We start from the raw sequence: 15,459 nt of genomic DNA, 5'->3' as shown, positions 1-15,459 counted from the left end.
CTCCTGTGTATACAACATGAACATTCACAAAATCTCATAGTGTTGTTCAATTCCCTTATATTAAGGCATGTCATCTATAATACCTGATCAGTATTGACCATTACTAATCTGATTTAAATACTAAGTAGGTTCTGATAGAGACATAGCATGTCTACTAACCCCAGCTGGTGAATTCCCACTTCATCTCCACGTAGAAATCGGACGACTGCAAACAAAGCCAGATCAATTAGTGTAATTCATTATAGACTCGCTATAATCAGCTGTCAACAACATGTCACTGTATATACATCACTAGGAAGATACGAATATTTTGAAAAGAAGCACTTCACATCTGGAGAATATTACTATTCTTGTTTTTATACCAGTACAACTAAAGGCATTGTGATTCATATTGAAATAAACCTGGGGTTAAAATACCATTACAGCAATAACAACACTTCGGGTAATTAAAGTGAAGCAATTTAATACGAAAATAAAATTCAATTTACATTTTTGATATTCTACCTCCAATTTAGTTCACTTTATTATTTTTTGTACCTAAATGACAGTATTAGGACCTCTGCTGATTCAGTCTAGGTAAAGTAATAAAGTCTGACTATTGTTAGTGAGAGTTGACTGTTTATAAGCTCTATCATATTTTATTACCATTGTACCAAATGTAGAAGTATGACAGACATGATCAATATGTGAGATATTCCCATTTTTATTTTTACAAATATTTGGGTTTGTCTGTAGATATGATCATACCACAACTGTGATAGTGAAACCAGTCCTATGCCAACCAAATCTTTTCTGCAATGTTATATCGGCTTTGTATCATTATATGAAAGAAAGAGTTTTTTTCAGTCATTTTTCTGTGGCCTGAATCATTTAGAGGTGACTTGATTCCCCAAATTGAATTGTCAGTTCATCTTAAAAATATGCCTCGATGTGCAGCTTTTTTCCGTAATTTTTCCACAGACTGAATCATTAGAGTCATGTGAGTCTCCAAATTAAATACTATAACCTTATAAAATATTCACACATGTTATTACCTCCTTCAATTTCTGTAAAAGTTCCGGCACGCCGACGGTCCTCTTGCTGTACCGCTGGTAGTCCCTGTGTTTGAGAACCAGTTGAACCAACTCTGGATCACCTGTGCTTACTGCCTCATGTAGCACTGCATATACAAATATCTTTATTTACAGATTTGTACGTTTTAAACTTTGTTAAGAATTTTAACTTTAATTTCTAGGATTAATATATAATATATAAGGTATGGTACTGTGTGGCTACATCTGAAATCTAAATTTATTTATATTCTTTACATCATTTTTGAGATACAAGCTTCCTGAACAGAAGTCACATGATAGTGTGGTGGTCACATGGTAAATTAAGGGGCCATGTATATATCTGGTATGAAGGTAAATCAATTGTAAGCCATTGTCGTCCTAGTCTAAGGTGAAATTTCACGTCCTTCATAAATGGGAAATCTACTGACTAGTACCTGTACCTCTGATATGCAGTCAGAAAACACACATCAGTGATTTTGTTAATTGTTTTAAATGCTATTAGATTATCAGAAGTACATATGCGTGACATGAATATCTAAAATACGGTTGAATCAGGAGAGAAAAAGTATCTCAAAAACTATGTAAATAATTTCCAAAAGATAAAATGATATACTGTTTTTATTTCCAAATCCGACCAAAAACAAATGATAATATGGACTCCAGTACCTAACCTTGTCTGAAATCTCGTAAACATGAAGTTGATTTTATATCAAGCATTGACTAGGATCACTGGATTCACACAAAGTTTCCACTTTGCATAATATGAGCTACTTCACGATATCATCATGGTCAGAGATCAAAGAGGTGAGTATAACTTTCCACTGCGTACCTGACCAGTTGCCTTTGTTTTCAGCCATCGTCGAGGCTCCATATCGCACCAATACCCGTGTGCTCTCTATATGTCCTAGCGTGACAGCAAGATGTAAGGCAGTCCTCCCACGGGGATCCAGCTTCTCCAACTCATGCTGAAATTTAGAAAAGTATGTTTTCATGGGTTACAGAAGAAGGTAAACCACAATAATACAAACAAAAAATGTGTAGGTAACTAAATATTTAAAGGAGCCAAATTTTGATACCAGAATTCCACGGCAGCCGATGTGTCGCCTGTCCCAACTTTGGTAAAATGATGGCTGATTTCATTTTACACATGATGAAGAAATTAATTGCATTAATCTTGCTTACAGTATATCAAACTTAAGTGTTTTATCAATATTATAGGCATCTGTAGAAAGTTTCATGAAACTCAAAGCATTCCTTCCAGAATTATTGCATGGAAACCAAGTAACTTTTTAACAAAATTCAAGATGGCTGCTGGTGGCCATGTTGATTTTTAGACTTGGTTGAAAATCAAATTTGAGCGGTTAATCGATACTATATATATGTATGTGTAGAATTTTCATAAAATTCAACACACTCTTTTAGCATTATTGTACATCAACAACTGGTGTACGCCCCCCCCCCCCCCCTTTTAAAAAAAAAAAACAAAAAAAAACTATCGTAATCTGCTAATATTGTATTGAATAAGGCAATTTATCATATTCATTAGTTAAACACATACTCTGATTTCTTTTTATACTGATTCCCCCCATCCGATGGGTAATCCGTAGTTTTTAGCAAAAAAAAGGTCCAAAGGTCCAAAGGTCCAAAGGTTTGCTTCTACGCCCCCCCCTCTTTCAAATATCCTAGAAACGCCCCTGAAGATTGCTGTTGGGTAACGGTCTTGTTCTTCCAAGTCAGTCTCAAAATGAAACATGCACACTATATGGACCAAGGAGAACCTACAGATATAATGTGAGAAAGATATGTCATGCACTTCTTGAGGAAAAGTGATTGTAACATATCTTTACCTGTGGAAATCCACAACGGCTGACATCTTATTCTCCTGATCAGTCTCAAAATAAAACAACCCAAACAAAGGGCCAAGACCAAACAACACATAGAAATTTATGTAAGATCTTAGGCATTTACTCCCACAGAAAAAAGTGATAACAAGTAAAAGAATTATTTATGGACCGATGACAGACCATGGATGAAAGGTTATATGTGAACTGGTGACGGTGGGCTAAAATTCTTGTTTTGTATTTTTTATTCATTTTTTCTGTTGTATTACATTTTTTATGTGGCAAGTAGGAATAATATTTGAGTCAGTGGATATCTAAGGTCTTGCTCTTGGCATGTACAGTGTTTTGATTTTGATTTTTACAAGGCTAAATACTGTAGCAAATTAAAAAAAAATCATTGCCTTCCAATAAAAACAAACATTTGATACACTGTAGAAGTTATAAAACTTATCAACATCCAACCAAAAACTTTTTTTTTTTTTTTTTAAATAGAAACACAATTTGTTATCTGATTAATGTTAAAATCCTGGTGATTTATACCCTGTTGAGCATTAAGATATTTGCTGAAAAGCAAAATAAATTACCTAATGCAAATAATCGGTATTGATTGGAAATTGTTTCTGATTTTCATGGTCTGTCCACTGACAATAATTTTATCCATATAACATGTCGCACTCAACAAACACGATATTCTAAATCTATCTGTTAATATAGATGGAAGCCATCTCAATTACATTAGTAAACATCATTGAGTAATGGATGTGATAACATCAAACCAAAATCCCTCCCTGTCTAAGCTTATTACATTACAAGCCTAGTCAGCAAGTACTCACAGAGTTTATAGCAAATCATGAAATATCGGAGGTTTTAGAGACACGTAGTACATAAGCAGTACATGGTACCTGGTATAACGTATAACACAAGACTATGTGTGCAATTTCCTGTACACAAGGGACATGACGTACTCTGAATTGTGTGCATAAACAACCACACAGTGTATCGCAAAAAAGGTCACCAGTACATGTACATTAGTGACTGATTTTTTAAAGTGGTTTGTCAAGGAAAGATATCCTATTTGTTCATACTGTTAAATGTATATATACTGTAGTTGATCAAATAAACACCTCAGCCTCTCATTTTGTTTATAAAATGGAGTAAAATTTTAGTAGAAGGGCTCAAGCTGCCAGACCTGTATAAGATCAATATCTTATCATAATTAAGGTAGATGGTCTCAGCAATCAGTGATGTACTACCTCCAATAAAGAAGAGTTTCAATTATTTTACCATTTCTCTGACTTAGCTACTGCCATATTGCATGAAGCCTGCTAGGGCTTCATGTTTGATATGGATGTAACTGATTTGCATTCAAACTGGCATGAAAATTAAATAGAAACGCCGTTCAATCCATATATTCATATTTTTACTATAGATCAATTGTTTAGTTTAATTTATTTGTTCTTAAATTATTTATTTATTTATTTACTGCGTTTTGTAAATGCGTCATCCTTTAAATGACATTGGCAACAGCCCTATCAAAATAAAGTTGGCACCAATAATCAACTGTAGTCATATGAGTGTTTGACGCCGGGGTATTCTCCATGTTATCTGAAGCGAAGCGACAAGACTCTCATTGAACAAGGTTAATCTATGACGTCAAAGGTAAACCATGTGTTACGTCATGAGAGTTTTTGCTTTCATATTCGAATGAAATGCTGGTGATGTTCATATAGTGGGTTGCAGGCTCCCATTGGGAGATTCAAAGGTTGTAAATACACAAATATAAAGCAAAGACTGATACCATTTTTTTTGTATTTTACACAATTTCCTTCTCCGTCAAAACATCTCTGCTGCCATGAGGGTGGCATCCCCAGGGAGCTTACCACAGTAGATGCTTGCTTAATCAGTCCTGATATTCCTTATATTAACAAAAAAAATCTGCAAAGATACTAGAAAAATATGCTCTTGCTCTTTAAAGAAGGCCTGTAGTGTAAGCTACCAATGTTTTTCAATGAAATAATACAAATTTCATAGGAAAAATAAAGGTTAAGGGCCTATATACAGTAGAAAAGTAGCCGACTCTCTAGCTTTAAGACATATGTCTGCTCGTGCTGGAAGGTAGGATTACAGCTAAGCATTTTGTAATGAGGTGATATGCATTACACTTCAAAGTGATTTTGGTGATAATATCTGGAATTTTTTAACAAACTTTGGATTAAAACTGCAAAAAGGATTGATTTGTACGGACAAGATTTGGCTAATAAATATATGTAAAAGGGGCATAACTCTCTTTTTTTTTTTTAAATAGCTCCATCTTTAAAAGCTGTGAGGTCATTTAATTACTTCAACATGGTATAATTAAATATTTATTGACTCAATGGTTAAGGGAGTATCACAAATCCCTTTATTTGTTGATGGTATTACATTGTTGGTCAGTGGTAAAATCTTTTTTCATTTGTCAAGTCACTGGTACATACAGTTGACAAGCAAATGCCATCTGATATCAATTAATTTAACACAAATACGTTTTTTGTTTGAGTTTCTAAAACCTGGAAGATTTTCACATAAAGATAATCAGAAGCAGTAAATTTTGGCTTGAATCCATGACACTTTTCATGTCAGTTGTACGTAATTAACCCTTTGTGATTTATTTACATGTTAGGGTCGATCATTCTGACTTCATCGAACTTACAATAAAACGGAACAGACCGAAAGTCCTTTTAAAACTATTTTAACCATTTAACCTATTTAGAAATGAGAAGTGAACAGCATGCATTAATATGACTATTTTATCTTGAAGCCTCCAAGTTGAGGGTTGTATATGCTACATGTACAGTTGTGCTTCAGCCTATACTACAGGGGCGCCAGTCCACAGCAGAAAGGTGCAAATCAAACCATGTGGAAGCACATACCATCAACATTCTTACATTTATACATCAGGTTGCTTTCTTATCATCAAAACATACAACTTCACAAACATGATGCATTTCACCTTCTACATGTGACCTTAAATGTTTCTTAGTGCCATCCGACGGCATGCATTTCTACTGATGTGGGAGATTTTTTGTACGAATAGGACTTGAACAATTCCTATTATTCTATACAAGCTTTACAAATGTGTATTTTTTTAATTTCACCCCATGATAGGCTCCTATTTCATAACCTTAGAGAAGAAGTTCACTATTCTCGTTTTCCAACCTCACCATCCTGGCTCCTAAATGATAGCCCTTGAGTGCATTATGAATTTTTTCTTGTTACACAACCAATAAGTGTTTCTATTGACGTTTCTATGACTAGTACGGTATGTACTCTGTCACCTTCATCAGACAAATGACCAGTGAAGCACACTATCATAGGCTCATTAATTATAATGCTGTCTAGTGCAGAATTTCACTATCATAGTGTTCCACTGACTACACTTACTAGTAGGGGATTTCAGTAATATCTTTAAAAAACTTACGTGAGACTTAAAAATATAATTTACATGGTAGGAAAATTCAAACTTTTGGCATAATTACGAAATTGGTGAAAAAATACACTGGCTGAATATATTGCTATCATTGTGATATACAACTGACATTACAATTACAACCACACACTTGGANCCCTAATGGCTCCTTTGCATGTGACCTGCTACCTTGTACAGAATCTGAAACCAAGAAACACTACCAATAGCATATGCATGGTGCTATCCTTTATCAGTGTCAAAATTTAAAGCTGCGTCTTTAAGTGTCTGGGTTTCAAGTTTTTTTATACACTATGTTTTCAATCTAGTAACCAGGTTTCGTTATTACGCTTTTTTTGTGTGGATGTTACGACAAAAATTGTCATAGTTCTAGCTGCGATTGCAAATACTGATACAGAATTAGTTGGGTGTGGCATCTAATGTTGAGTCAACAAGCTGACAGCATCACTACAGTCAAACACCTGTATGGTACTAGTGACAATAATGTCCTACTTTCTGTACATAATTTCTGGAGATGGGAAGACATTTTAACACATTTTCATTAATATTACTTATATTTGTAAACATACACCGCAAATAAAAAATCTACACCACCACACATATAGTATTGTATTTTCAACACAAATGCATATATTGAATATCATTAATAACATTTTTCCTTGCTAATTAAATTATGTATTTTATACTTTACTAAGTACCTGATGATACATCTGCAATATATGGCTTCCTACTTTGAGATTTGATTTAAAGAAGCAAATTTTACATCAAGATGATAATCATTAACTATAAATAATAATGCTTTTGATAATTATTTTGCTAATTAAAAACTATATTCTTGTTCAACACTTATAGTGTCAGTGGGACAACTTCCTGAATTTTGTATCTACTGACAACAAAGCATAAACATTCCATGTAAGTATTAAGGTTTTATTGATGGGATGTACAGCAATTCGTAATATCTAATTATAAAATTAATTCAATGTAAATATTCATATATGTAACAAGTCAAACCCATGATCCCTAAGTTCCTAGACGGATGCTCTACCACTGAGCTAAAGGGAAATTCCCTCTAGCTCGAAACTAGAAGACGACCTTAATCCTATGTACAATTAAAATCTGCCACACTATTCCCCCCTTTTTAAATGTGTTAACCCTCGAACACCACAACCAAGGTTCTAACTCCCTGTCACCACAGGGAAAGCCATGGACAACATTTGTAACAGGAAAGAGAATAGTGTGCTTCCAACAGGGATCAAACCCACGATCCCTAGGTTCCTAGTTGGATGCTTTACCACTGAGCTGAAGGGAAAATCCCTCTAGCTCTAAGGCGACCTTAATCCTATTTACAACTAAAATCTGCCACACATATATATCATCAATTAAAATTATAACTCCATCCTTAATTTTTCTTGTCATTACTGTACTGTATATAATACAAAGTTGGTCACCAATTTGTCATTGTAAATATACTGTTGCTCTAACAGGAAGGAAACTGGCCAGATTTCAATTCAGACTCGGGACCTTCCATATCTAAGCTTACCCAGCAAAGTACCACTTAAAGGACTACCAACCAAGTCAATTTTACTTAAATTATTTCAAGTTATGATACTGAACAGTGGCTGGAACCACCACTTAATACATAACACTTGATACCTAAATAACAAAGTACTGAACTTCATGTTTTGTAAGTGATCACATCATGTTAAACCTTTCTTTTCATTAATCGTAATCATAACAAAGCTGTTTGGCTACCTACACTGTGGTATGCTGTTTACACCTAAATGTGGTAATCGTCTGTCAAAAAGGATGATGAATAAATGATGATCAAATTATACAACAAGTTATAAATTACATCATCAGTATAAAAAGAAATGGTCAAAGATCAAGTCGACTAAAACTGCAGCGATAGTGGTGATAGACAATACACTTAATTGTCCGTATAATGTCACCACAGTGTCAACAGTTGTGTTAACGGGGGTCACACATCTGTAAGTACGTACACGTTACAATACACAGCATGACCAGGACACATATTTACAACTTCATGTCAAATAAAAATCCGACTGAAATCGATAATTTTTTATGGTAACTTACAACATCACGAGCGAGCTCTCTATCCAAATCCTGGTACTTGTTATCCCAAACAAGCCAATGAAGGGGAAACTCTTCTTGCAATGCCGTAGACGACATTTTCTAGGCCGGTTAAAAACCTACAACATTTTGACACTAGGAAACGAGATGTGCGTCTGACTCATTTGTTGATGGGAGCCTCTTCCGTGTTGTAATCTGATAGTCGTAAAAGAAAATAGTTGTTAATTGATATTAATTCTAGATAAGGTAAAATTGATATTCCTTTTATAATATTTATATCAATATTAACCATGATATAATTTGAAAAACAATCAATGTTAAAACGAGTTTACGACAACGTAAAAAATACGAAACTAAAACTAGGTCAGTTATCTCAGGGCTAAAACATCTTGCTATACTTTGGTTTTTGGATTAGAAAGATGCAAGTCATTTAAAAGTTATAGAGAAAAATGTTTTATATATGATTTTTCTGGAACAATAATAATTTTGTTTGAATACGAAAATAAATATCAACTCTGAAAGACTGAAAAAAACTACTTTGGCTGAGCGGAAGAGGGAGAGACGAAAATAACATATATTTTGTCCTTTTTCCTGGGGACTATTGTATCCACACAATAGTTTTCATGTCCAGAGGCAAAGTTCGGTCGGTGACAGAGGTGTGCGCTGATTGTAGCGCCTCTGGTGAGTATGGATTTTCCATTTCCACTCCATCGTATTTCACTGCTTGCTCAGTTTCAGTACCAACTTATGTTCGCATCATACTTGACAGTGGCGGGGATTTCGATACTGAAGTTTTGACTTTCTTGATGTAGAATAATACTGTTTATCACTAGTCACTAACAGTTTGTCGTTTACTTTCATTGTTAGTCATCGATATGTAATACCTATATTGTGCATACTATATATTGGTGTCTGAACCGGGTAACAGACAAAGGTAAAGTAAGTAGGTAGTTAGACACTATCACTTAATAAATAAAGAAGTTAAAATAAATTTGTTATATATGCTATGATTCAAATCCTATTATCTATCTTGGGATTTTTATTTATTTACTGGTGAAGAAAGTATGGAAAATATAAAACTACAATGACAGTTATTTCTAACGTGAAGTAATTTTGTATAGTACATTTTTAGGCAAATTCTAAAAAAAATCAGCATCCTGGTGTTTTGGTAGCTAACAAGGTACTTCTCATTGAAATGTTAAAGAACTTTTGATAAAAAATGATTTAACAAAATGAAATGAACGGAAAATATACCACAAAAATGTAATACAATATATAAACACAGGCCATATATACAAATGTACCCAACTGGAATCACTGGATTGATAGACACATATACATATATGTACACTGTACAATATGTAACATATATATCTCTGCTCTTCATCATTGCGGGGCTATCCTGTTAAAGGGACAGAAAAAGGTGCTGTATCCCGCGTCAGGTTTTGGTCCCCCCCCCCCAGGACCAACTATCTGTTTAATCCTGTTTGTATCATCTGAATTTCAATCTTATAGTTAGACATTAACGTTTGCACCAAATCATTATGCTGGTTGAAGTGTTCAAAACAATGCATTGAAAGCTTAAGTGTTCAATATTCTTTGATTTTATCAAGTATTTGTTAACTTTTCTGACAGCAATGAAATGGAATTTGACTTGACAAGTTCTTATCATATGCTTCAGTGTATACATGCATCTGTCAGAGTATCTGAGAGTTATCCTCCTTGAGAAAACATTCATTGGCACAACTTGAAGGATGACAGAAAATGAAATAAAACTTATTGCACACCATAGACAGCAGATAGAATATTCAGCAGAATGCTGTTATTTTGGCTCAAGATGAAATACAAAGATTGCTCACCATTTTCATCTTTTCCTTACTGAAATATACTTTTCTTTCTTGAGATGTCAAGGAGAATTTTTCTCTATTTAGATATATAATAATTATATTTCTCATACTGCATAAATTTAAATAATTGTACCATCCTGGCCACTGGTCCTGTTTCATAACTATTCTAATGCCATTACAAGACAATGTAATCGGAATCAAACAATTATTGAAATTTGTCTTATCATTTACGCATGCAAACATTTGCTACATGTCACACCTAGCTGATTTTTTTTAATTTTTGGACATTGATCAAGTGGTCATACTGGCTGTATATGCTCCCCAGGGAGTTGAGAAAGGTATTGGCTGGTTGCAAAGGCCCTATTACCACGGATAATAGTTTGTGAACCATTTTGAGATGACCTACGAACTGCGTTGTGATAAAGCGGTTTATAAGAACCTCAAATTGTTATAATAATATTATATAATGTTGTTCCAGTGGTCATAATGTTCAACACAGATGTGTGTGGAAATGTTTGATATGTACATGCACACCAGTACCATCACTTGACAAAGCTAAATATATTAATCCACAACAAGCTACACACTTACATTGTAGTAAAATGGGGGAGGGGGGGGGGGGGTGTGTGCATATAGTGTTGCCCATGTCCGTCTTTTCCCGTCCCATCCATGAGTGGGGGCATTTATGTCTTACAGACATTTTTTGTTTACTTTTACAATACAGATGAGGTTATTCAAAGACTATTACACGTGCATGGTTTAAATTGTTGGAAAATAGTCCTTGGTTAATTATTTGCGCATGGAAAGTGTTGTAACGATACCGACATGGTAGAATTTAGTATGTAATTGTGTAGTAAAATTCAGTCAAGCTTTAATGTTTATTGTTTATCCTTAGAAGCTAATTATAAGCAGAGGTATGGTCAAATCTTTATTCTCAGTCAACCATCCATTTGATAGCTCTGTGAGGCTACAGAGACAGATAATTTGATTGGATTTATCACAAAAAATAGCATAACATGGCACTATTACTTTGGTTTTAGCAATTTGTTTATATGGCAGATATTTAGCAATAATAATTTATTATATGTATACATATATACTTGTACTTTGCCCAGGGAAAGATTGTCAGCAAATTTACAGTACCTTAGTCACAACATGCACAACCTATTGGGGCATGGAGTCTGTGGTTTTGAAGCTTTGTTATGAGGTTGCGTGAACATATTTTCAAAATTGTCCTTCCCTTATCAGGTTAGAAGTTGAGTTTTCTGTTTGGAATATTTGTTTGTTTGATTGTTTGTTAAGAAGAATTAGCCACTCAACACAGGTAGGTCATTTTGGGCCTAGAATATCAAAAAGAAACTAAAAAGTAAATTTATTTCTATAATTAGTATACATCATGGCCAGACTTGCAAAGCAGAGTTTGGATTGTCTGGCTGAATGAGACTACACATTGTCCTTAGTCTGACAGTTTGTGATCATGAGTTCTATGGCAATTTAAATCAACAGAAATATTCTGTGACATCAGTATATATATATATCTGTAACAGGAGCGGCAAAATGCACAGCCAGACCGGGGTTCGAAACCTGGGACCCTCCGAACTCTTAGACGGACGCTCTAACCAATTGAGCTACCTGGTCGCATGCGATCGACCCAGTCCAGTTCCACTACATTCCTCCCTCCTTTAACAAAGTCTTCGACCCCGAAGGCACACAAGACCGTATACCACCTTCCATGGGTAAATTTCGTTGGGCACCAAATGTAACAGTAGCAGAAAAATGCATGGCCAGCACGGGATTTGAACCCAGGACACTCCGAACTCTAGACGGATGCTCTAGACTACTAATTGAGCTTCCTGGTCGCTGACGATCGATCATCCCAGTCCAGTTCTGTTGCATATCAATTTAAAAAATAACAATTTTACAGCAAAATACAGGTTGCTTCTCATAGCAAAATAGTGCTTTATTTTCCCAAAATGAAGATAGAAAAAATAAGAATATTTTCCCAATTTCAATAAAATTAATGCTTTATTTTCCCAATTCATAGAGCAACAGGCTATTGTAAAATGAAGGTAAAAAAGCCCTGTATAAACCAGGGTTATAGTTATGCATCACAGTAAAACCTACTCCTTTTATTTCAGTTACCAAGTTGAATTTTCCTTGAATAAACAATTATATAATTGTGAACGATTGCATTGATCTCTGTGTCAGCAGATAATGTTCCATGACAATTTAGTACACTTGTGTCTAGTACTATTTCAGTGGAGGAAATTGTGTGTCTAACAAAACCAACCAGATGACCAAGTGCAGGCTTACCGCTGAATTTTAGATTTGGGGGTATATTTGATACATTTTCAAGATTTTGTACGCCTAGGTACTTAGTTTCATAGGGCAATTAATGTAAACTGGGGGTACAACCAACTGTCCATGTTGTGGGGGTGAAAAACCCTCATTTGGGGGTTTCTGGGAACTCTGAAGTGCTATGGAATGGAAAATGATCTGAATTTTTATTTCAGCCTTTTGTGTGCCCATATAAGAGACTCCCTTAAAACATTAATTGAGGCACATGTTATGATAATTCTTTTAAGTCTTGATTTCACAGTGCTAACTACTTTACATTAGGGAGATTGATATACCAAGTGGTGGGCCGGTACAAAACAAGCCACAAAACTATAAATGGTCCATATATTAAACATTTTACAACACCTTTTACTGTCCTTAAAATGTAACTATATTGTATAACAATGCATGTGGCACAGCTTGATGGTCTATCATAGTTACTTTATGGGATCCTGTCCTTTCTGTACTGAAGATAACATTACCAGTGAATGATTAATTATGATGACAATTAAGCCAGGCAAAATTTACGAGATGATGTGAATCGAAAAATTAATGATAGCCAAATCCAGATAAAAAATACCTTATATATATATATATATGCTATTTCTTCAATTTTGGACGGACCAATGATCATTATTAATTGAAGTTGAGAAGAACACAGTGTTTTTTGTTACTTTTTTTACAACAGCCTGTTCCTTTATGAATAGGGAAAATCTAGCATTATTTGTATTGGAGTAGGGAAATATATTCTGTCATTTTTTTGTCATTTTGGGAAAATAGGGCACTTTTTAGCAAGGGGAAACAGTCTGTATTCGGCTGTAAAACTGAGCAAAAAAACATAACTGGAAGGATCTGAAAAAAAATCTGATTTAGTTCTTTTGGCCACCCTGATAAAATAAGTTAGTTCAATCCCTGAATTTGTATATGATAAAATAAGTTAGTTAATTCAATCCCTGACTTTATATATTAGACATTTCACGTCTTGGTATACATGTTTTTAGACAGCTCTGTGCATGCGCTGTCAAGACGTGTCAACCATATGATAAAGAAATTCCTCGAGTGTGTAGTTCACACTGAACTGCACCAAGACTTACTACAGTCACGTATAATTTCATTAACCCTCTTGGTGGTTTTAAAAATTCCAAGTAAACATCCCTTTTTTTCTCAGCTACTGCAAGCGTAGGACTATAAATAGATGTATTTGATCCTAGTTGATGATGAAGACTTGAAGTAGTAGGGATTAGTAAACTGTACATCCTTCTATAAATTAGCTAACATCCAATGGAAACCCACATCTGGTTTTCTTTAACCAAGAGGTGCCTGCATGGTAATTAAGAAACCAGGTACTTGCAAATTGCATTCAATCTAGTTGATTTCAACTTGACTGTTAAACTTTCTCTTTGATGCTGAAATGCATCTGCTAACCCGGTTTTGATAAATTGTAAAAAATTCCTTCTCATTAACACTATTTAGACTTGTACAATTACACAAGTTTATATATCATCTAAATTCCATTATTTTGCATACTGTGATTCTTTTTGCTCAGTTTTACAGCCATATACAGGCTGTTTCCTCCAGTTAAAAGGTGTCTTATTTTCCCAAAATGACCCAAAATTGAGGAATATATTCCCAAACTCAATAAAAATAATGCTATATTTCCTCAATTCATAAAGGAACAGACTTGTAAAATTTAGGTAAAAATCCCACTGAATACTTTTGAGGGTCAGGGTCAATGAAAGTATCATTCAGTGTAACACATGTGATTACTGTTTGGAATCGGTTGAGATTTCAACATCGGTGATCGGATATAATTGGTTAGTGTCAACCGATCAATTTTTCGATTATTAATCGGTTAGCCTACCATTACATAATCCTTAAAAAAATATAACTTTTTTTTAACAGTGGCATGGCTTTTTCTTTTATTAATACTACTAATGAAATTTCAACTTTTCCGTGTAGCTTCGTATCTTTATTTTATATCATACCATTTCAACGTAACAATCTTTATTGATGAACAGTTATCATTTTTATTTTTTGCAATTAATTATGTTTAAATAGCATGATTGGTAAGAAGTTATAGTTAGGAGTAAAATGACATAGAACTCCTGTTATCTCTTGGTGAAAATGAAAGTAGAACTCGTTCTTCCGGTTTTGAAAACAATCATCGATGTTGACATCTCATAATCGATCGTCGAGAATCGGTTGCCTTTCCGATTAGATATCGATTATAATCGATCATCGAAACAACACTACATGTGATCTAAAATAAAACATGTTTTATAACATGTGCACATTACTAGGAAATCATTGTAAGGAAGTTGTTATTATGTAGGTGAAATTTGTTACAGTGGTACATCCATCATGAGATAACACATTTTAGCGTCATGTACAAAAAAGAATTTTCAAATCAGCCTTCATATAATTAAAACATTCTATTGTAGTCAGCAGAAAATGATTAAATCACATGTTTTGTTTCCATGACAACCATACAAGAGAAGCAATTTTTCATAAGCATCCACAAAATTAATGAAAATGATTAGCTAATACATTTTTGTTTCCATGACAACAGCTCTAGACCAAGAGTAGTAATTTTTCAAACGTATCTGCAAATTAAAGGTAGTTTTCCTGAATACAAATATTCAATCTGGATTCAGTAAAAGATTTGTTTGTTCATTAATTTAAGTTGAATTATATTTAAATCTTTCCATTTTCCCCACACAACACATCCCCTCCCCACTTCCCCACAGATCATATTAACTCCCCACTTTCCCCTCCCTACCTCCCCTCCCTACTTCCCCTCACAACACATCCTCTCCCCACTACCCCTC

General features: G+C 34.3%; 2 protein-coding genes across 7 annotated transcripts in view; one reads left to right on the top strand and one right to left on the bottom strand.

Annotated features, from left to right (window-relative positions):
- LOC110461756 (ankyrin repeat domain-containing protein 13B-like) overlaps positions 1 to 8,651 on the bottom strand; it is a 29,291-nt gene extending 20,640 nt beyond the window's left edge. For all 4 annotated transcript variants that reach the window (XM_021515393.1, XM_021515410.1, XM_021515401.1 and 1 more), the window contains exons 1-4: positions 8,451 to 8,651; positions 1,882 to 2,017; positions 1,035 to 1,159; positions 160 to 205 (exon numbers count right to left, since the gene is read on the bottom strand). In XM_021515393.1, the coding sequence (XP_021371068.1) occupies positions 160 to 205; positions 1,035 to 1,159; positions 1,882 to 2,017; positions 8,451 to 8,546 (403 nt within the window). In that variant the 5' untranslated portion in view covers positions 8,547 to 8,651. The remainder of the gene's footprint in view (positions 1 to 159; positions 206 to 1,034; positions 1,160 to 1,881; positions 2,018 to 8,450) is intronic.
- Positions 8,652 to 8,963: 312 nt separating this feature from the next.
- LOC110461736 (ARF GTPase-activating protein GIT2-like) overlaps positions 8,964 to 15,459 on the top strand; it is a 63,007-nt gene continuing 56,511 nt past the window's right edge. For all 3 annotated transcript variants that reach the window (XM_021515383.1, XM_021515376.1, XM_021515368.1), the window contains exon 1: positions 8,964 to 9,128. In XM_021515383.1, the coding sequence (XP_021371058.1) occupies positions 9,071 to 9,128 (58 nt within the window). In that variant the 5' untranslated portion in view covers positions 8,964 to 9,070. The remainder of the gene's footprint in view (positions 9,129 to 15,459) is intronic.

The sequence above is a fragment of the Mizuhopecten yessoensis genome, unplaced genomic scaffold, assembly GCF_002113885.1.
Source record: "Mizuhopecten yessoensis strain PY_sf001 unplaced genomic scaffold, ASM211388v2 scaffold1407, whole genome shotgun sequence".
Classification (NCBI taxonomy): Eukaryota; Metazoa; Mollusca; class Bivalvia; order Pectinida; family Pectinidae; genus Mizuhopecten; species Mizuhopecten yessoensis.
This window is presented reverse-complemented; position numbering and strand designations above follow the sequence as displayed.